This window comes from Benincasa hispida, chromosome 11 (assembly GCF_009727055.1).
Source record: "Benincasa hispida cultivar B227 chromosome 11, ASM972705v1, whole genome shotgun sequence".
NCBI lineage: Eukaryota > Viridiplantae > Streptophyta > Magnoliopsida > Cucurbitales > Cucurbitaceae > Benincasa > Benincasa hispida.
In genome coordinates this window covers 37,343,760-37,367,006 of record NC_052359.1, presented here as the reverse complement: position 1 = coordinate 37,367,006, position 23,247 = coordinate 37,343,760, and the positions used below count along the sequence as shown (strand labels likewise).

At 28.5% G+C, this 23,247-nt stretch overlaps 1 protein-coding gene across 2 annotated transcripts; it reads left to right on the top strand.

Moving 5' to 3' along the window:
* The first annotated feature begins 16,107 nt into the window (after positions 1 to 16,107).
* Positions 16,108 to 21,660, top strand: LOC120091051 (proline-rich receptor-like protein kinase PERK3). 2 transcript variants are annotated; one of them, XM_039048855.1, is made up of 8 exons: positions 16,108 to 16,606; positions 17,541 to 17,951; positions 18,110 to 18,484; positions 19,114 to 19,326; positions 19,772 to 20,143; positions 20,265 to 20,508; positions 20,590 to 20,737; positions 20,898 to 21,660. In XM_039048855.1, exons 1-8 carry the CDS (start codon positions 16,576 to 16,578, stop codon positions 21,273 to 21,275), a joined length of 2,172 nt encoding a protein of 723 aa, XP_038904783.1. In that variant the 5' UTR covers positions 16,108 to 16,575; the 3' UTR covers positions 21,276 to 21,660. The 2 variants fall into 2 exon arrangements, with proteins under 2 accessions (XP_038904783.1, XP_038904782.1); XM_039048854.1 differs by having other exon boundaries at positions 18,107 to 18,484.
* Positions 21,661 to 23,247: the final 1,587 nt, after the last annotated feature.

Sequence of the window (23,247 nt, the reverse complement as noted above, 5' to 3'; positions counted from 1 at the left end):
ATATGAAGATTAGAGGATAAAATGTGAATTGTTTTTAATATTTTTCTCTAATTTATTTAAGTGAAGTAGATATTATATATCAAATGTGAGTTTAAAAAAATCGTGAATAAGATGTTAGGAGATAAAATATATTTTTAAAAAAATCTATAGAGATTATTAGGATAAAATTATGTGATTTTTTTTATAATTTAAATAAGAGATTACTTAAGATAAGCATATGATCATCAACTAAAAGGGCAAAAGGAGAAATAATATATTTCTTCTCCATAACTCCATTTAAGTAATATTAATTTACTAGAGTTAACAAAGTTTGAATATTTACTAATCATAATTTTAAAAATTAGAGATTAAACTTTTACTAACTTGAATGTAATTTTAAAATAATGGTAAAGTAAATAACAAAACAAAAATTTTGTATGTGAAAAATGTGTTTAATGTGTTTAATATTTATATGCATTAATATTCAGAAAAATAATAATCAATAATCAAATAGTTACATTTTACTTAGTTTCAGGTTTCAAAAATATTTGTATATATAATGTGCGTGAGAAAAATAAAAATAGAAATTAAGATATATGAGAAAAAATAAAAATGAAATTTTTTTACAAGTATATTAAAATATGTGTGTTTTATAGGCTTAATTTAAAAAAAATAAAAATCAATAATTAAATAGTTACCGAATAAGCTTAAGATTTCAAAATGTTTGTAAATAAACATGTATACATATATGACAATAAAATAATAAAAATGGAATTAATATATTTGAGAAAAAATAAAAATGGAATTAAGTTTCTTTTACCGGTATATTAAAAATGAGTGAATAAAAAGGAAAATACAAATGCTTGTCCATCAGATAAAGTCCAGCACCCGACCACTAAACCAGGCTCCAATTTTAGACTTCGTACGTTCGTGCGTATGTGTCACCCTCAAATTTGTTGCACTAAAAAACATATTAATCATGATTCCTAAAAAGAAACATATTAAGTAATAATTTAATAAACCAATTAGAAATTATTAGAAACCAATGTAAATATCTAGATAAGTAATTTTTCAAATAACCAACATCATTTCGGTAATTTGGTAATTTTAAAATCACGTCTGAAATCTAATATAATAATTTAAAATTATTTTTAAATATATTTAAATCGAGTCTATAATAAAATGAAAATCAACTTTTACAAAATTAACTTCACCCTAAATATTCTTTTTCCAAAAATCACAACATCAACCAACAAAAATGCACTAAGTCTGGTCAACATCTCTTTTTTCAAAAAGATTTTCAACGTTTTTTTTCCCTATTTTATTTTAGCATAATAGTAATGAAATTTTATAAGATTTTAATCAACTGCAAATTCTATTGATCTTTTTTAATTCAACCAGGGTAGATAATAGATCAAATTTTATTTTATTTTTTTTAAAGAATCGATCCAAATTTTATTGTATCTTGAAAATATACACGTGTTAGTATTTTTTTTTTTTTTTAAAAAGAAGAGTAATTAGTGGATTATTGTTATTATTATTATTTTTTCATTTTTTTATGAAAGTAATTAGTGGACCTTAACAGTTGACATAGCACTTTCAAACCTACAAAAAGGCACTTTTAGCATAACTAGAAAATATTACGTGTGAAGATAAAATTGTAGTTTTTTATTTTAATAATTTAATGTTACTAAATAAAATAAAATATAAACGAATTGATATAATTTTAATTGTAGACCATGCATTAATAAATTCGCACGTGTGAAGATAAAATTATAATTTTTTATTTTAATACTTTAATGTTACTACTTAAAATAAAATATAAACGAATTGATATAATTTTAATTGTAGACCATGCATTAATAAATTCACACATGTAAAGATAAAATTGTAATTTTTTTTATTTTGATACTTTAATGTTACTAAATAAAATAAAATATAAACGAATTGATATAATTTTAATTATAGACCATGTATTAATAAATATGGAGAGAGATAATTACTTTTATCTAAAACAATGGGTCTCAAAATACCTACTTAATAATCCGATTTCTTGATACTTTCCAGTAATTTTCTTTTAATATCAATAGTTTTGAAACTCTAACTATTCTTAAAATATCTTAGATAACATATTAACCTATTCTTAATTATACCTCCAATTTTATAGTAATGTATGTCTTGCTAAAAGAAATTTAGACTTAAATTTATAGACAAATTAGGGGAAAAAAAACCCTCTAGAAAACAAAATAATTACTAAATTAATAAAGATACTAAAAAAGTCTAAAGAATTAGGAAAAAAGTCGAACAAAACAAAATCTTCCAAATTCTAGTATAGTACTTTTAAACTATTTAAATTTTGAAAACACGTTATTTACTAACTTTAAAGTTCCTTAAATAATACAAATATAAGTATTGAACAAGTCAAATATAAATATTAAATCAGTAATAATTAATTGAATGATAGATTTAAAATTAGAGAATTGTTATTTCTGGACAAAATATCCAAAAAAAAAAATGATTATCCAAGTTAACTACTTCTTAAGATAGTAAGATATAAGATAAAAAGTAAGGTAAGATAAAATAAGGTTCTGCCTACAAATTTTAAATTAATATATCAAGAATAATTTAATATTATATTTAAATTGTGGGCTGAACATATATATAAAAAAGAAAAAGTTATAGAATTATTTCTTCATCTAACCTAACAACAAGTCTCAATACCTAGGCATTCCTTCCTTCCTCTTTTTTTATTTTTTATTTTTTTTTTACTTTCCAATAGTTATTTCTTGAATAATTCTAAAAATGTTAGATCACATATTATTATATTCTTTATTTTGTCTAAAATTTTACATTAATATATATCACTAAACAAACTATGTAGTTCTAACTGTGATTTGTAAAAGGAATTTAAAAAATTGACTTTACAAATGAAATGCAATGATAATTTAAATGTTAAAAAAACAAAATGAAAGGGGTAAAAAGAAGAATAAAGAAAGAAAGAAAAAAAAGATTGAGAAATACCTTGAATTTCAATCAATCAAATTGACATTGGAAAAAAAAAAAAAAAAAAAGGTATATTGTTCTTTATTTAGCATTAAAGGGGTCAAAGAAGAATAAAGAATGAAAAAAGATTGAGAAATACCTTGAATTTCAATCAATCAAATTGACATCGAAAAAAAAAAAGAAAAAAAATATTGTTCTTTATTTAGCATTGAGCTTATTACATGTAAATGCATGAAAATATTTATAAGAAAGCGAAGAATTTTGTTATAAAATAGATAATTTATTATTTGGTTATGTAATTTAGAAAGCTTGATTAAAGAAGAAAAAAAACCTTCTAACTTCTTTTAAATACAACAAAAAAGTTTACTAAATTTATTAAAATGTATAAAAGAAATTAGAAAAAGCAAAACCTCCCATATTCTTTCCAAAAAAAAAAATGTTTACAAAACCAATGAACTTAAAGAAATTAAAAAATTAAAAATCAAAACCTTCCAAATTATAGAGATAAAAAAAGAAGAACAAAACGTTTATGATTTTTTAAATGTTCTAAATTTAAATGAGACAAATATATAAATATTAAAGAATCAATGATTGATTAAGGAACACATTTAAAATTAGAGAATTATCTTTTAGACAAAATGATGAAAAAATGATTCTCCAATTTAGTCACTTTGTAAGATAATAAGATAAGATCAGATATTTATATCTATTTATGTTATAAATTATAGTCTAAAAGTCACTACAAATAGTTAGTTCCAAACGGGTGAACTTAATTTTTTTCTGAATCAATGGGAGAGGCATAATTGAAATGTCTTATTAAAAAGGCAATATATATTAACAAACTATAATGTAATACATAATTTAGAAATTTAAAAAAGAAAAAGAAATAAAAAAAGAGAAGAAAAGAAAAAAGAAAAGGAAGAACGAGGAAAAAAGGCAATGCACTCAACCTTTTCAATTTGTATGCATGTAGTGGTTTTTTTTTCTTTCAAATAGTAATTTTTGTATCTAACCTTCCAATTTTATGTCTAATTGAAAATTAACTACATAATAAATGGCCACTAACAGTAATTATAGTAATTCGCCACATTAATAATTTTTGTCCATGTAGTTGAAGTTTATATATATATAATTGTTAATTGAATTTGAAGCGTAATGGGAGTTTTTTTTTAGGTTTAGATAATTACTCACATTAATAATTTTTGCCCATGTAGTTGTAGTTTTTCATAATTGTTAATTAAATTTAAACAAGAAATAGTTTTTTTCCCCTTCTTATGAGCCTAATTAGAGAAGGGACACAAGGGGAATAATAGAGTTATCATTTGGACAAAATAGTCCAAGAATGATTCTCTTCTTTAGCCCCTTTTTAAAATAGTATGATAGTCATCAAATATGAATTGGTGCAGTTATAAATGTTTAGGTAAAATTGAAGCAAGTTTTTTAGAGGTATGTTTGGTAGAGAATTTGAAACAAATGATTTTATGAAAGCAAAGTGTTTTCTAATATGTGTTTGATAGCAAATTCAGATATTAAATTATAATCTAAACAATTGTTTGAAATGTTTTTGATACTATATATTCATAAATCTTAAAACTAGTTATAGTTGTCGACTAATATATAGTTGACAATAAACTATCATGAATTTATTTATGAATATGGTTTATGTTATAAAAGTTTATATAATTTATCATATATTACATAATATATACATATTATATTTTTTAAGCAAACGAATTGAGTTTATAACATGATATATTTATTTAAGGGGTAATTGCACAAGTAGCAAAATATATTTGCAAAATTAAGTCTGTCATCACTTTTTTGTTTTGCAAAAATGGCAAAATAAGTCCAACCCAATCCAATTAAAAATAGAAAATATTAAAAACGTCCTTCAATGATGTGCACAACATAAGGAAAAGCCTATGCACGCTTTTCGAGGTTGACTCTAATATATACTTCAGCAATGAATTGGATATATCAATTAACTTATGTACCTAAAATGATGTCTATGAGTAGTGCACTGATACACTTCATTTTAGATATATTGTATAGTTATTAAAATAGTAGTATATTAGGTACTATATTAAGCAATACACCATCTAAAAAGGAAGGAAAAAAAGAATAAAATAGTGGAGCAAGTATCCGTTCGTGACAAAAACTAAAATATGTGATTATCAAATTTATTGATTGAATGTTCATTGTTGTTAGATATACTGCTAATACACTTTAGAATATCAATTGATGTTAGATATACTATTAATGCACTTGTGTCTTACCTAAAGATATTTTTACTACTTATACACTCATATCTTATACTCGATATATTGCTGATATACTTGAATATCATGTTTAAAAAATGAAACATATGGTTTACCTCAAAATAAAAATGTATTAGTTGAATGTTTGTTGTTAGATATACTTTCGATACACATTTATAATGTTGATTGCTATTAGATATACTACTAATATACTCATGTTTGACTTTAAATATTTACTGATTGATGTTTAATACATATATGTCTTATATCTGATATGTTGTTGATACATTTCAAATATCATGCTTGTAAAATGAAACATACATATTTTATTTCAGCATATGTTACTAATTGAATGTCGATTGCTGTTAGATTTATTGTTGATACACTTGACATGTTAATTATTGTTAAATATATTACTAATGTACCAAATTTAAAGTAAATAGGAAAATTGAAACTTGATTTAAAACCAGGAAAGAAATAAACTCATCAAAACCTAAATCGAAAAAAATATTAATCGAAAAAAATAACATTAAAATGAAAAACAAAGATCTCCTCTAATAATAAAAAGAAATCAAACAAAATAAATTGAAAAAATTAACATAGAAATAAAATTGAAAAAAGTATATATGTGATGAGTGTATTAAGATCATGTTGAAAGAGCGAAAAAAAATAACCGTTATTGAATTAGAAGAAATAAGATTCAAAATTTGAAAATACTTACATGAAAAAGGACTAAAAAATTAATATTTAGGTATATCAACTGATACACCTAAAATGATGTGTATCAGCATGTTGACTCCCAAAAGCTAAAAGTTGTAGAAAAAACAAGAGTAAAAACGCTAGTAATGGAAGAGGGAAAAAATGACATATATAAACGAAAATTAAAAGTTGATTTTATTGCCATATTTCCAAGTTTAAAAAGTGTGTGACACGCTTTCTTTTTATCATTTTTGTTTTGCCACCTATCATAATTTCCCTTTATTTAATATAATTTTGTTTTAAAAATTTAAATTTAAAATTTGATACAATGAAAATATAAAAATGTTGTTTTCACAATTTACATTGTTTAGATTATGAAATCCAAAAAATAGTTTTCGAAAACCGAACTTGAATTGTGTGCTAAATACATATATCCTAAACTCAATGAATTTAAAAGCATATAACAAAATATCTTTATCAAAATCGACCCTAAAAGTCTAAATCTTGACAATCTCGACCATTTTGATATGAAAATATTTTTGGAAAAATAAGATTTGAAATCTATTATGATTTGAAATTATTTGATTTTATCTGGTAAACAAATACGTGAATTCATAATGGATTTGAAATCTTTTAGAATTCTGAAGTTCCATATGGAGGTAATAAAAATAAAAAAGAGTACTTATGTCGAATTATTATATTAGCTTTCAGTCAACTTAAATTTGATATATTTTGTAAGCTTTTATCTTAACTCTCAAATTTAATTAAGTATTGCAATTGTTACCTTCAAATAGACTTTCATTCGAAAAGTATCAACCATGATATTTCCTCTTACATTTAATGAATACAAAGCATATGTGACATAGTGTGGAGTTAATGAAGTATCAATGAAAAAGTGACACTAAAGAATGTAGCAAAATATGAACCTATAATAAAACAAATTTAAGTTTATGCTTCACTCTAATTAAATTAAAAGTTAGTAAAAATGATAAATGCTCGCAATATTTGTTGGATGCAAAGTTAAAGGTCATTTTATGATCTTGCAAACACTCACAAATAAAGTTGACTTAGACCAAACTTAGAATCTATAATGGCCACTCTTAGATCTTTAAACAACCTATTCCAGAATTAATTCAATCAATACTAACCCAATGAAATGATTTAAACATCAAATCTATACTAAAATTTGAAAGAAAGACAATACCAAAGGGATTGAATACACACAAACTTTTTGATATTGATAATATGAATTTTCAAGAGCATCACAAGTCATTTTAAAGGCCAAATGATCGTGGATATGACAAAAAATTCAAAAGTCGTTCAAACACGATTAATTGCAAATTGTAGAAAATAAGACCTAGAACTTAAAATTTAATTGTATACTAATTAATAAGTCAAAATACAAAACTAAAGATATAGAGTCTCCAAATTGTCTTCAATATCCCCTCTAGGAGGCGACAAGCTTCATCACAATTTTCAATACAGTACATACTTGACAACATTTTCTTCACAAAATATATACACTTTTTTTAACCTCCATGTCATCTTCCGTACTATAAGACTTTTATCGTGCCAACTATTTTTAACCTTCATGTCATCTTCCAAACCATAAGACTCTTTCCGTGTCATCTTCATTGTCATTCTTTTCTTGATTCAATGAACTAACATTACATAAAAATTTGGGTTCAAAATTATTTATTGTTTTTTGTAAATTTGCTAGCTTTAAAGATATGATGTGAAAGCCTCTTGAATCTTCTTTGATTTGCTTCTTATAATTATTTCTTCAGGTATATGCAATAGTTTAATGGTTGAATCCACTGGATAGTTTCACTAAATTTAGGGATAAAAATTAAGTTTTTCTCTCTTTCTAGTTTAGTTTAGGGGTAGGAGATTTCAAACCTTAGATTTGGGACTTTGATAAATAAAGCTAGATCAACCTCCACATCAGCTTTTTTGCCTCTCAAATTAGAAAATGTGACTCAAAGGAAAGTTGATATAACTTGAACAAAAGAAAAACAATAATTAATTGAAGTGAACATTTATGAAATAAAAGAAACAATAAGGATGTTATGTCAATTTATTTATTTTCAAAAAGAAAAAGAAATTATAAGGAAGTAGAACATAGTTAATTTTTTTTTTTTATTATTATTATTAATTTTTAGGGAGAAATGTCATGTCAATTATCATCGAGCTAAGCCCATTAAAATTAAAGTGATTCGTTATACAAAACACAAATGTTCCACTGATAGTTTTGACAATCACACAAACAACAAGTAAAGTACCAACAATTGATTGAGCAAATAACACACATGGATTAGTAATCCAATTCGGTGATATTTCACCTAATGTTGATGAATAGTGTGCTCGGGAAAGATAAATTCACTAATATAAAAAAAGTCAAACGTTTACAAAGTTGTACTTATATGTAAAGTAATGACATTTACAATGACACGTGTAGAGCTTAACTTATGTTGGTCACCTAGGTTTCTCCTAGATGTGAGACTCCTTCTCGATGAAACTTATGCTCCTCCTAAGTATGTGAATATTAGAAAATAATTCCTTACGCTCCTCCTAAGTGTGAGACACATTCTCCCCAGTGCTTTATATCTTTTTACCTTCATTTCACTTGATAAACTTAAGCTCCCCCTAAGTTTGAGAACACCTTATCGATCTAAATTATCTTAGGATCCCCTAAGGATGAGAATCCCTTTTCAATCAAAGATGTTAGGCCCCCTCAAGGACAAGAGACTCTTATTAAGATTTGTTCAAATAATTCAAGAATAATAATAAAAAAAACATGTCACTAAATACTATTCAAACTTCTTGCTTCACTATCACTAATATTACAAAGAACTTTGGTGATCGGCTACAAAACTTAATCGTACTTGGCTCACAACCCACAAACGTAAACCCTAGCAAGACAATATCTCGCCATTGAGTAGGCATGGTGGAAGAAAGGAAAATATTCCTATTCAAATTCGATAGACCATAAAAAAAGAAAACATCTCAAAATAATAACAATGCAAAATATTCCAAATAAGGGAAAAGTTTGTCTATAGAATCAACATCCTGGAAGACATTTCGAGAGACATCCCATGAAAAAATTATCAATATAGTTCTTTCACCATGAACCAAGCAACCTTAAACAAATAATAGCCGTTTTTTTTTAAAAAAAAAAAACTATGAATTTTGTAAGTTTATCAATATTTACTCTTCATTTGCTTTATGTTTGGATAAACATCATGTGAGACCTACAATTTTATCGATTAAATTTTCAAACTTTCATGAACGAATCAATTTAGACTCTCATTAAAAAATTCATTTGGAAATTATATATGCATCAATTCTAGTCCTCCATTTTGTTAGTTCAATTTTTGAAGTAGTCTACCCACGTATAAAAGTCGATATATGAATGCTTTTTTAAAGACAATCTTAATAAAAATGTTTAAATTGATTTCAATACAATTATAAATGGTCTCATATGATAGTTTTTCAAGTTAAAATTAAGACAGTTTTTCAAGTTAAAATTAAAGGATAATGTAAATTAATATACTTATAAAAATTTATAATTTAAATCAATACTATTATAACTAAGTATAAAATGATAGTTTTTCGAGCAAAGTCTAAAAATTAGGGTAATTTCTTTTTTATCAAAATTTTTGAGTAAATTCATACACTTGTAAAAGTTATAATTTAAATTGATAAAATAATTGATTCAAGATTTTAATTTACACATCGACATTAAATTGGGTATAAAATATTTATAAATTGGTTTTTGAAAAATGTGAAAGGGAAAAGGACGGGCAATGTCAATGTGGTGGACAAATTCCAAAACCTAACAAACCAACCGCTATTAAAGGCGGCTTCCATTCTTTCTTTGACCAATCAATTCCTTCGCCGACGCCCGTTCTACCCTCGTGCGGCCTCATACCCCCGTTAAAAGGAAACAAATATATTTATAAATATTATAATAATAGATGTTCTCATCGGTAGTGCCAATTGATTATGTGTCATACTCTCATCTATCCGTTTATCCACGTGTCTCAACATTATACATTATTAGTGATTATGTAATTCATTGTCTATAAATGGTGACAATTGGTGAAAAAGACACACATTTGACATATTCCATGAAAATTTGAGAAAATGAAAAATTTAGAGAAATTTCTTATTTTATATTTTGTCAATTTATTTTATTTTATTTATTTATATATTACGTTTAATTTCTTTTAAGATTTATTTATTGTATTATTATATTATATTATATTTATTTTAATTATTATATTTTATTGGTATCTGTATTCCCATTGTACTCATCAAGTTCACAACATCTTATCAGCACGAGCTTCTTATGTCAGTTTTTTTCTATTCGTTATAATTAATAAATTAAATATTGTTATATATATTAATTTCTAACATAAATATAATATTTTGTAATAATGTTACTATGAAAACATTATAAAATTGAAATTTTTAGCATTTGATATTAAGGTAATAATTATTTATCATTAGTATTTGATGCCAAAATACACCTAGATGCCATAAAAATGTGATCATCAGAAAATAAATTTTCTTCCTAAAGCTCGTCGTAAATAAATGCACTTGAGGCTTCAAAATTTTAAATCAATATGTTAGAGAAAACATTTTTCTACATTTCGGATATGCTTATACAATAGGAATATCTAGAGAAAAGTTTTAAACAATATTTTAAACTAATTTCACGTCTTCTCGCGACCGAACAATATTTAGTTTTAATCAATATCTAGACTTAATGCTGTTTTTTTCATCTCCACTTTTTTTTTTTCCTCGTGTTAGTATATATTAACCTTTGTATATTCCAAGAGTTATTTTTCTCATTGCAATTATTTTCTTTTAATGAATAAACTTCGATAATTTTCATATATTGGGTGACTAAAAAATGAATAAAGAAGATCTGCGTCTAGCAGACAGTGTAACTGCACATACAATACTTGTAAGTATAAAATATTTTTCCAAATTGACAATACTAGAAGTAAAAGTTAATACAATATCAGGTTTTGCAAACCTAATTGAAGGATTTGGAAAAATAAAGATTATTTTGCCTAGAGGAACGGAAATTCCAATTGACAATGCATTGTTATCTAATCAATAGAAAAGAATCTACTTAGTTTTAAAGAGATACGTTGCATTGGTTATCATATTGAGACTGATAAAAAGAATAATATGAAGTATCTTTATATCATATATATTGTCTCATATGAAAAATGTATATTAGAAGAGTCGTCTGCTTTAACTTCTATATTATATTATACTCATATATGAGTAATTAAAACATATGCAACAATGAACCAGAAGTTCACGAATTCAGAAATATTTACAATTTGGCATAAAAGATTAAGTCATCCAGGGTCTATAATGATGAGAAAAATTATTGATAATTCAAATGAACACCAATTGAAAAGTTAGAAGATTTTTCAATCTAATGAATTATCATGTGATGCTAGCTCTCCAGGAAAATTGATCATTAGACCGTCACCGACTAAAGTGAGGACTGAATCACCTACATTTTTAGAACGAATTCATGGTGATATATGTGGGTCTATTAACCCATCAAGTGGACATTTAGATATTTTATAGTATTAATAAACGCATCCCGCAGATGGTCACACGCGTGCTTATTATCAAGTTGAAATATTACATTTGCAAAATTACTTACTCAAATATTTAAATTAAGAGCACAATTTATTGATTATATAATTAAAATCATTCATCTTTATAATTATGAGAAATTTACATCCCAAGTTTTTTATAATTATTGTATGTCAATTGGGATAAGTGTTGAACATCCTGTAGCTCATGTTTATACACATTGATTTGACAGAATCATTCATAAAACGTGTGCAGTTAATTGCTAAACCATTGCTTATGAGAGCTAAGTTTCCTACATCTATATGGGGACATGCTATTTTGCATGCAGTGTCACTTGTACGCATTAGGTCAGTAGCTTATCATAAATATTTGTCATTACAATTAGTTTATTGTCATGAGCCAAATATTTCCCATCTGAAAATTTTGCATATACAGTATATGTTCCAATTGCTCCACCTCAATGCACTAAGATGGGTCATCAAAAAATGTTAGAAATATATATTGGATATGATTCTCCATCAATTATTAAATATCTTAACCCTTGATGGGTGATGTATTTATTGTACGATTTGTTGATTGTCATTTTAATTAGACAAAATTTCCAACATTAGGGGGATGAATTAAAAAGTTGGAAAAATAATTACATAGAATGCATCGTTATTGTCTCATTTAAATCCCCGTACAAATCAAGGTAAACTCGTAAGATAATTCATTTGCAAAATATAGCAAATCAGTTACCAGATGCATTCATAGATGCAAAGAAAGTAACTAAGTCACATATATCAATTGCAAATGTTTCATAAAAATTAATATTCCAACATAGCAAGTTGTCACTAATGAGTATGTAAGACGCCAGAAGCATGGTAGACCAGTGGATTCCAAAGATAAAAATTCTTGAAAAAGAAAATAATAAATAGTCAATAAGACTTGGTTGAGGATATAAACACCTATGAAGAAATTCTTGATAGGACTAATGAGGAATGTAAAATACCTAAAGATAATAATGAAATTTCATTAAACTATGTCATGACAGGAAAAATATGGAACTAAACTAATGTAGTTATTGACAACATTTTTATGCATAATGTTACTATTGATATTATATATGAAAATGAGGATTTTGAACCAAAATCTGTTGAAAAATGTCGACATGGAAAAGATTGGCTTCAGTGGAAATAAGCAATCGAGGTAGGATTAAACTCACTCAAAATGTCGGATTTTTGGACTAGTAATCTGAACATCAGAAGATGTCAAATCTGTAGGATACAAATGGGTATCTGTGAGAAAAGAAATGAAAATAAAGTGGTCACAAGATATAAAATAAGACTAGTTGCATAAGGTTTTTCACAAAGACCTGGTATTAATTATGAGAAGACGCATTATCTAATGGTGGATGCGATTTCATTAAGATATTTAATTGGTCTAACCATGTATGAAAAATTGGACATGCATCTTATGGATGTAGTCACAACATATTTATACGAGAATCTCACAAGGATTTAAGGTACCCGAAACATGTAAATCAAATTCCCGAGAATTGTATTCAATAAAGTTACAGAGATCGTTATATGAATCAAAACAATCAGGACGGATGTGGTAAAATTGCCTAAGTGGATATTTGTTGAAAGAAGGATATCAAAACAATCCAATATGTCCATGTGTTTTTATAAAGAGATCACAGTTAGGATTTGCTATTATAATTGTATATGTCGATGATTTAAATACAACTGGAACTCTTGAAGAGTTTTCAAAGGCAATAGAATATTTTAAGAAAGAATTTGAGATGAAATATCTCGAAAAAACAAGATTTTGTCTTGGTTTACAAATTAAATATTTAACAGATGAGTATCCGTGTTTCCATTGTACTCTTCAAGTTCACAACAAAAAAATATTTTCTTTATGTTGTTTTTTTTTCCAAATATAATAAATTGAATAAAAATATTTATAAATATAGTAAAATGTCATAGCTATCAATGTTTATCACTAATAGATTGTGACACGTTGCATTATTAAAAATATATATATAATATATATATATATATATATATTAATATATTTAACAATTTTGAATTTAAAATAATTTCCTCTTTCTTCCATTATTTCGATTTCTATTTTTTTTCCTTCTTTCCCGACGAGTTCAACAAATGTGGTGCTAGGAGTTAAATACTTTATTTTTAGAGAAGATCAAATGAAATGTGAATAACTCGTTCTCTTCTCTATTAAAATAGAAGGAATTTTGGTATGTATAGATAGGACATTATCGCGCAAGAAGTACCTATAGAAACAAATCAACCTACTATTTCATCATCGATATCAATTTTGTGAACTTTTATAAATAATTATTTTGATTGTTCAACCTATTTATTTTGTAGCTAATTGAAGGTTATTGAAAATACGTATATATAAGTAATACTTAAGTGCAATTCATGACACATTAATCTTTATTCATCTTCTTTAGTCACAAAAAAATTTCTTTATATATAATATATTTTCTTTAAATATATTTAAATTTGCCACTGATAACTTAAATTGGACATTCAGATGGGTCGCACAAAGATGGATGATCAAGATGCACTTAAGTATTTTTATACAAGTTAAAATATCACTTTGGTTCATATACTTTGAAATTTGTTCAATTTTAATCTATGAACTTTTAATTTTCTAATTTTAATATCAGTACTTTTATTCAATCTTAAACTTAGTTGCCGTTGATTTTTTTTTATAATTTTTTTGTCATTTATTATAATTTTTGTAAGCATATTTACATATTGTATTTATTTGCATGTAAATTATTATTTTTATTTAATCAATTTCGATAAAAATTAATTTTGAAAAACTAAAATTAAAATTTATTAAATGTAAATTAAAAAATTGAAAATATAGGGACTAAAATTAAATAAACTTTAAAGTATAAAGATCAAAATGATATCTATACATACACACGTACATATATACATGCATACATATATATATATACACATCATACATATATACATACATATGTATATACGTATATAGAAGAAAATTATTTTAAATGACAAAACTATTAAAAATATTTACAAATAATAACAAAATATTATCGTCTATCACAATGTATCACAGTTTATAACAGATAGACAATAAAATTTTACTCTCTCAAACTTTAAAGTAGAGCAAATACCTCATCAATAAAAACGATGCAATTAAGTCCTGATGTTATAACTTCTTTTGTGGGAGTTAAAAATGCAGTGATTACAATGAACGAAAAAAAAAAAACATTGGCACAGTTTAAGATTTACAATGAAATCCAATATTGTTGGAACTATAACACTTAACAAATGGTTTTATTTTATTTTATTTTATTTTTTTGGAAGAAATTACAAAAATTGTTTTGATTATACCTAACCATCAACGAAGTCCTATAATTTTGTAAACACGAAGAAACAATCTCTTTTTTGAAGTATACTTACATAATTGCTCAGTTTTAAAATTTTGAGATGTGATAATATAATAAAAACGAGTCTGTTGTAAATATGAGCTTAATTCAACTAGTTAACATGTATATGCTATTGACTTAGATGTCAAAAGATTTAGTCTACCGACCTCCATATGTTGTATTGAACTAAAATGAAATCCATATACATTCAACATTTGGTTATTACGTCTATCCTATGCATAACTTTGTTGATTAGTCATAAAATTTAAATTTATATCTATTGGATCAATTAACTCTAAAAAGTTTTGAATTTATCATGGATGTACTAGATTCAAAATTGAAACTTGACATATTAGATGCAATATTTGAAGCTTAAATTTAGGGAAAATTATCTTCTCGATCTTTAAGTTTTGAAGAATTGTGTTTGGTCTATGAGTTTTAAAAATGTACTTTTTTAGTCCAGGCTTATAAGGATACCCATTTGGTCTATGAGTTTTGAAAAGGTACATTTTTAGTTACTGAGTTTTTAAAAACACGTTTAAAAAGTATTTCATATAATTTTAAACTATTATTCTGAATAATTATATTACTTTTTAAATTAAAAGGATAATTTTAAAAATCACATCCTCTCTAGAACTATTTCTTCCCTAATTTTAAATATCATATAATTATTTTTAAACAATCAAACAAAAAATAATTCAATGATTTTTAAACCTATTTTTATAAACTTAAAAATTAAAAAAAATATATTTTGAAAACTCAATAATTAAATAAATCTATTTTTATAAATTTGGAGATTAAGAATGTATATTTTTAAAATTCAAGAATCAAACACATATTCTTCCAAACTTCAAAATTAAAAAGTTAAATCTCTTTAAATTTACAAGTGGAGAACTAAACTTGTAATTTTTTTCTTTTAAAAATATTTTCCCCCAAAATAAAATGGAAAATGGAGGAGTAATAAAATAGGATATTTAATGTTAAAGAAATGAACAAGCACAGTAGAGTAGTAGAGATGACGCAGACATTCATTTTTACCGTTAATTTGTTCTTTTCCGTTAACTGCGCACGTTAGAAAATTAGATGCAAATGGCAGTCCATCAAAATCCCTCTTCTGTCTCTCTCTACTTCTCTGCTTTCTCACGCATCCTTCCGAAAATGAAAAAAAAAACTCCAAATCATCAAACCCATCAATTTTGTTCTCTGTAAAAAACCCCCAAAAAATCCAAATTTCAAGAGAAAAAAGCTTCCCCCGAGTACTCTTCAGTCTCAGTCACTTTGTCAGGGTAGAAGAGCAAGAAGAAGAAGAACTTCCCACAACACCCTTTTCGTCTTTTTCGATTTCATTCTCTGATTCATTCATTATTTCATTCACTCATAGCTTCAGCTTTTCTGGGTTTCGTTTCGTTTCGTTTCGTTTCCTTTCCCTTTTCGGTGATGTTACTACTCCGCTTTGGTCATTGTTCTTTGTTGGAACCAACAATTTGCACTTCGCTTTTGCATCGTCTCTGCTTCTGCTTCTTACCTACGCTCATTTCGGGAATGGTTTCTTCGGCGTTTTGATCCAAATCTAACAGATCTGACGCGTCGGTGATGTCGGTACCTGCGGCTTCCGTTACCGCAGGTATGTTTATTTTAGCTTTCTCTCTGCGTTTTCTATCTGGGTTTGATGGGGTTTGAGTGGTTTTTCGTTGTGACATTTGATTGCTGTTAATGTGAAGATTGGGATTTGGTAGAGGTGAAAAGGAGATTGAGGATTTTGAATCTTATGTGATTTGTTAAGCTATGGAAAAAAACGTCGGTGGGATTTTGATGAAATGAAATGCTTTAGTTGGAAATCAGGAAATTAGTGATGCGGAATTCATTCACCTTTATTGAGTTGCTGTGCTTGATTGAGGATCAGGCTGGCTTTCGCATTTTCTTGAGTTATTGTTGTGATATCAAGCTTGCCGACACCTTCTTTACTTGACCTTTGTTCGACTTTGGTCCATTTCTGTAATTTTCAAGTGAGCCATTGTGGTATGAGGATGGCAAATTGTTGTGTTGTTTATCTTATCCTATTCAAGTGGCAAAGACTCTATGAACATTAATTGCCGAGTGTTCTCTAGAAATAATGGATGTGTGGATTCTGGTACTGAAACCTTTCCTGGAATTTAGGGGTGCAGCAAACAAGAATTCATGGGAAAGGGCAAACGATTTTAAATATTTGTATTATTTCCATAATGTTGATAATTTCGTAAAAATATTAGAGATAGAAATTTGAAACCTATCCCTTTTATATAAGTTTTGAAATTTAATTTAAGACGATCCAAAAGGAGGACTCCTTTTGCTCTGCCCCTACTGGTAATGAATCTGTGAGCTATATGAAACATGCCTTTGTGGGATCAAAGGGAATTTTAGAATGCATGGTCAGATAGCTGCTATACATAACTTCCTTTAGTAACTTTCCCAAGCCCCTTTAGAAGACTAAGGTGGCATACTTAGAAGGACATACTGTATTATTTATGCCAATACATTTTTTCAGTGTACGAAACCTTGATTTGGAGGTTACAATGCAGGTATATTGGAACAGGTCTCTTACCGGTTTCCTAAACAGTTGATTTTATTGTGGTTTGTGATTTCCGTAACCAATGCCGATGTCCCCGGCGTACCACCGGCACCTTTGGTTGCACCTGCTAGTCGCGATATGCCTCTACCTGCGAAATTGCCTCTTCACCAACACCATAACCGAAAATATATGTCACCACAGAGTGCGCCAGAAGCTGGACTAGCACCCTCATCTCCTCCTTACTATGGGCACCTTATCACTTCTGGTCACCCACCCACAAGTTCAAATTTTTCCAAACCACTGATGAAGAGTGGATCAGCTCCTCCTGATGGTAGGCTTGAAAACATCGCTCCCATACAGTCCAGTGCTGGTGCTATTCCCTCTGGCTTACCTCAACCACCGCTTTCCCCTATTGCAGCAGGTAAGTCGTATACTGATTTTATTTCTTCCTTTTTCTCCGGATATTTCTTTCTTGCAGTCGTCTTTGAATTAAAAGTGTGCTACTTTGGTTAATTTTATTTGTTGACAAGTACACTTATTTGAGGGCTGCTCCTGGTTTTGTTGTTAATCAATTAGCAGACTGTTGCAAACCTGACATGGTGCTAAAACGAGGAAGTGATGATGACTGCCATTGTGTCTATCCCATAAAAATTGATCTCCTCCTCTTGAACGTATCACAGAATCCTAACTGGAAACTTTTTCTTGAAGAGTTAGCTTCTGAACTTGGTTTACGAGTCTCTCAGATTGAGCTGATAAACTTTTATGTACTTAGTTTATCGAGGTTAAATATCTCAATGGACATTACTCCCCATGCTGGGATCAGCTTTTCTGCAGTTGATGCATCTGCAATAAACTCTTCACTTACATTGCATAAAGTTCGTCTGGACCCTACACTAGTTGGTGATTACAATCTTCTCAATATTACCTGGTTTAAGCCTCCACCTCCTTCTCAAGGTACATCCAATATTTCAAACAATTATTCAACTGTGCACGCTGCTAATGACATTAGTATTGTAGCTATAGGTTGTATAGAACACGTTTTTCGATAACTTATGTCTTGTTTAGAATTTGATTTGCAGTGAACTATATTGTAGATTTGAGAATTAGTACTATGCACTTTGTTTTTGGGAGACTACCTAGATGTGTATTTGTTGTGTTCCATAGTATGTATCTTTGAATGCACGCCAGTGGAAGTTGATATTTTTACTCAATCTTTTGGTCCTGACAGCTTATTCTGTACAAAGTTAAATTCCGTCAACAGTTCTTAATTCAAATTCAAGCTTTAAAAAAAAAAAAAAACAGCTCTGAATGCTATTGTAGTACACTAAGACTATAACTTAGTAATGTATGAATATTTATAAATTTTGTACACAGACTATAAATTAGTAAACAGTAACGTATGAATACTTATAAAAAAAAGAATAATGCATGGATAATTGAGGAATTATGGTACCCTCTGCTTGCAGTTGTGTTGCTTTTGAGGATATGAATGTTGTTGTGTATTCTTTTAAGCCTGTAGCTGACTTGAGTATTTACAGTAGGTTTCAAGTTATTGTGTTACTATATTTTCATTTGTTCTACAGCTCCTATAGCTTCTGCATCACCTGCAGCAGCTCCTGAATATCATTTTCCAGCTTCAACATCACTGAGTTCTCCTAGTAAAGCACACCGTTCTAATATGACACTTATTCTTGGTGTTGGCGCTGGTTTTTTGTTCATTGCCATTCTATTTGTGTTGATAATTTGCTTATGCACATCTCATCGTGGGAAGACTGAAGCACCTCCATTAATAACTGGTACGTGTGTAAAATTATGAATGATCGTGCCCTTAATTTCTTTCCTTTCTGTAAAGTTTATACCTAGCTTTTGAAAAATATCTCCGCCACCAACTTGAACCTACGGACAATTAAAGCTACTCTTTTTTGTGATGGAGTATGGAACATATTATCCATTAGATTTTTTGTCTATAAGGTCAATAGGAATTGCCAAATACAAGAGAAAATTTAAGTGCCTATGAAGCACTGGTCACACAACGTAAGCTTAAATGAGTTAAGCTGTGGTTTTGACAACATCAGATAAGATTTTTACTCCTCTATCCTCAAAAAACTAATACATGGTTTTGAAATCTATACAGTGTGAGTAGATACTGCCGATATCATTGTTTCTACAATCTCCACATAATTTTATATCATTTCTTCTTCTATGTCAACCCTATGTTTACCCATTCTTCTAACATCTCAGAAAAACCAAGGGTTGAGGACAAAGTGCCTGTGGCAGGATCTTTCCCTCATCCATCAAGTATGAGATTTCTAACTTATGAAGAGCTTAAAGAAGCAACTAATAACTTCGAAGCAGCCAGCATTCTTGGGGAGGGCGGGTTTGGCAAGGTTTTTAAGGGTGTCTTAAGTGACGGCACAGCTGTTGCAATCAAGAGGCTTACAAGTGGAGGGCAACAAGGCGACAAGGAGTTTTTGGTTGAGGTGGAGATGCTTAGCCGGTTGCATCATCGAAATCTCGTTAAACTTGTTGGCTACTACAGCAATCGTGACTCTTCACAAAACCTGTTATGCTATGAACTTGTTCCAAATGGAAGCTTGGAGGCCTGGCTCCATGGTATCCATTTACCTCCTTTTACTGAGTGGACTAGTATTTTGAGAACCTTTAAATGAAGGCAATTTACATTGAGCTTAAAGATTTTTAGAACAATATATTGACAAGCTAATTCTTTTCCCAGGTCCTTTGGGTGTTAATTGTCCTTTGGATTGGGACACCAGGATGAAAATTGCACTGGATGCTGCCCGAGGGCTTGCTTACCTTCACGAAGATTCACAACCTTGTGTCATACACAGAGACTTTAAGGCCTCAAATATATTGCTAGAGAACAATTTCCATGCCAAAGTTGCCGACTTTGGTCTTGCTAAACAAGCTCCGGAAGGCAGAGCCAATTACCTTTCTACTCGTGTGATGGGCACATTTGGGTTCGTCTCATTCCCCTTCTCAAAGTAGTCTATTCTTATATATTGAATTTTGGGATTTGATGGAATACAATTCCCTTGCAGATATGTCGCCCCTGAGTATGCAATGACTGGCCATCTACTTGTTAAAAGTGATGTTTATAGCTATGGAGTTGTACTTCTCGAGTTGCTCACCGGAAGGAAACCTGTAGATATGTCACAACCATCGGGACAGGAGAACCTGGTCACATGGGTGCGTTTTCATCGAGCAATTCCCATTCTTCTCATCGTTTGATATTGATAAATGTGCTACCTGCTGTGTCTTTCTGGTTTAATCTTTGCAAGGTTGGTGTATATTTATAAATATATGTATTCTGGTGTAAGCTTAGATGCGTGGGTTTTATTCGTTTCAGGCGAGGCCAATTTTGAGAGACAAGGATCGGTTAGAAGAACTTGCTGATCCACGACTTGGAGGAAAGTATCCGAAGGAAGATTTTGTGCGGGTATGTACCATTGCTGCAGCCTGTGTTGCTCCGGAGGCTGGCCAACGTCCAACTATGGGTGAAGTTGTACAGTCTCTTAAAATGGTGCAGCGTGTAACAGAATACCAAGACTCCATGGTACCATCCTCCAATAACCGAACCAATCTTAGACAGTCGTCCACAACTTTTGAGTCCGATGGATCCTCTTCAATGTTCTCTTCTGGTCCTTACTCTGGTTTAAGTGCTTTTGACAATGACAATGTATCTCGAACAGCAATTTTCTCTGAAGATCTACATGAGGGACGATGAGAGTCTTTCAAAGCAAGGTAACTAGGAATCTCCCGGCGAGTTGGTAGAATCCCCCGCCATCTCTACCCCACCTTTTTTTTTTGGTTTGGCATCCTATTTAGAGAGAGGGTGAAGCTGGAGGATTTTAGGTAACGTTGAAAGTATGTGGTGGTGTGATCTTTTTGGGGACTTTGTAATGGTGATTGGTGGGAGAAGGAAGGGGTGTTAATTTCTTCAGACTTCCTGCTCATTGTGGAGAACTGCTGTTTCAATTTTTCCATGGCAGTGTTGTTTATTCTCAATGTGGTGCATAGATTTTGTAAATATATGTTCTTGTAGCCTGTTCAATGGGGAATGGCCCTGAAAGGATTTTTGTTAATGATTCCTCCTCTTGGCTTTAAATTTACTCTTTGAATGAAAATTTATGCCACAATTTGCGCTAAATGGCTTCGACTAAAATGCCAAATCCAAATATAGTTCAGCTGTTTAATACATTATAATATTAATTTTGGTCAATTGGTTAGAGGTTTGAACATTTGTTCTCACATCATTGCACTTTGTGAAGAAAAGAAAAAGAAAAATCATAATTTGACTCTAGAATTTTCATGTTACATCGATTCACTATGCTCTCTTGATTTCATCAAATTGGATCTTAGATTTAGTTAAATATTGCACTACAATTGATTCAATTTCAGCTAATTTACCTGCAAATTCTTTTACAAATTACATCTATATCGATAGGGATTTATGTATATATGTATTTCTCTCTCCTCCATGCTTACTTCTCTCTCCCATGCATATGTTCTCTCTCCCCCAATAATATATTTCATATATTCTCTCCTCATAATTCACACTCATTTCTTCCTCTTCCCTCTATTTTCTCCTTCCCTCCTCTCTTTTCTCCTTTTGACGCAGTAGATGATAGCGTGGGACAAAATGATGGCTCGACATGAGGTGACACGAACGATTTGGGACAAATCGATGGATAAAGATGGAGGGTTACGTATTATAAACCCCATATGAAGATGGACTTTATTTTTTCCTATTTTTTATATATACTGTGATATATATACTTTTTAAATTTTTTTTTTTTTTTGTAGGAAATTTAATATATATTGTGGTATATGCATTCGTTTATTTGATATAAATGAGTGTTTTTTTTTAACTTAGACTTATAGTATTATGATATATATATACTGTAGTATAAATGAAATTTATGTACTGTAGTATAATTCATTTATTGGTTTATACTGTGATTTATGTCAAGTATTGAGTCAATCTCTAATTATAAACGGTATATATTTCATATATTGTTTAGAATATTTTCAAATACCTAACAAAATGCTCTAAGGTATATTTAAAATAATTATGAATCCGTCAAAATGTTCTAAGGTATATTTAAAATAACCATTAATTCCTAAAAAAAAATCCAATAAATTAATATGTACAAATAAACAACAGAATATATTACATGTACAAGTGAACAAACAATAAAATATTTCACATAATAACAAAAATCAACATGAAAAACGAAATGGAAAATAAAATCATATTAAATGTCATTTTCTCTCTCCAAATGAAAACGGAAAAAAATATTTCAAATGCATTTTATCTCTACAATCGAAAAAGAGAAAAAAATCTTAATAAATACATTTTATCTCTCCATAATAAATGCATTATATGGTGATTTATGTCAATGATTGAATTTATATATTGTGGTATATTTTATATATTGGTTAGAATATTTTCAAATTCCTAACAAAATGTTCTGAGGTATATTTTAAATAACCATGAATCTGCAGAAAAAACTGGTAAAACCAATAAAAATAGAAAAAAGATTCAATAAATGTATTTCCTCTCTCCAATTAAATTAAATAAAGAAAAAAATCACAATAAATAAATGCATTTTCTCTCCCCATTTGAAAATATAAAAAAAATCATATTAAATAAACATTCTCTCTTCATAATAAATGCAGTTTCTCTCTCCATCATT

Bases quoted from the DNA above. Each gene is read 5' to 3' on its own strand.
- LOC120091051 (XM_039048854.1), top strand. From the start codon at position 16,576: ATGTCGGTACCTGCGGCTTCCGTTACCGCAG. The intron at 17,952-18,106 runs GTAAGTCGTATA...TTAATCAATTAG, and splicing joins GCTTTCCCCTATTGCAGCAG to CAGACTGTTGCAAACCTGAC. The intron at 20,738-20,897 runs GTGCGTTTTCAT...TATTCGTTTCAG, and splicing joins AGGAGAACCTGGTCACATGG to GCGAGGCCAATTTTGAGAGA.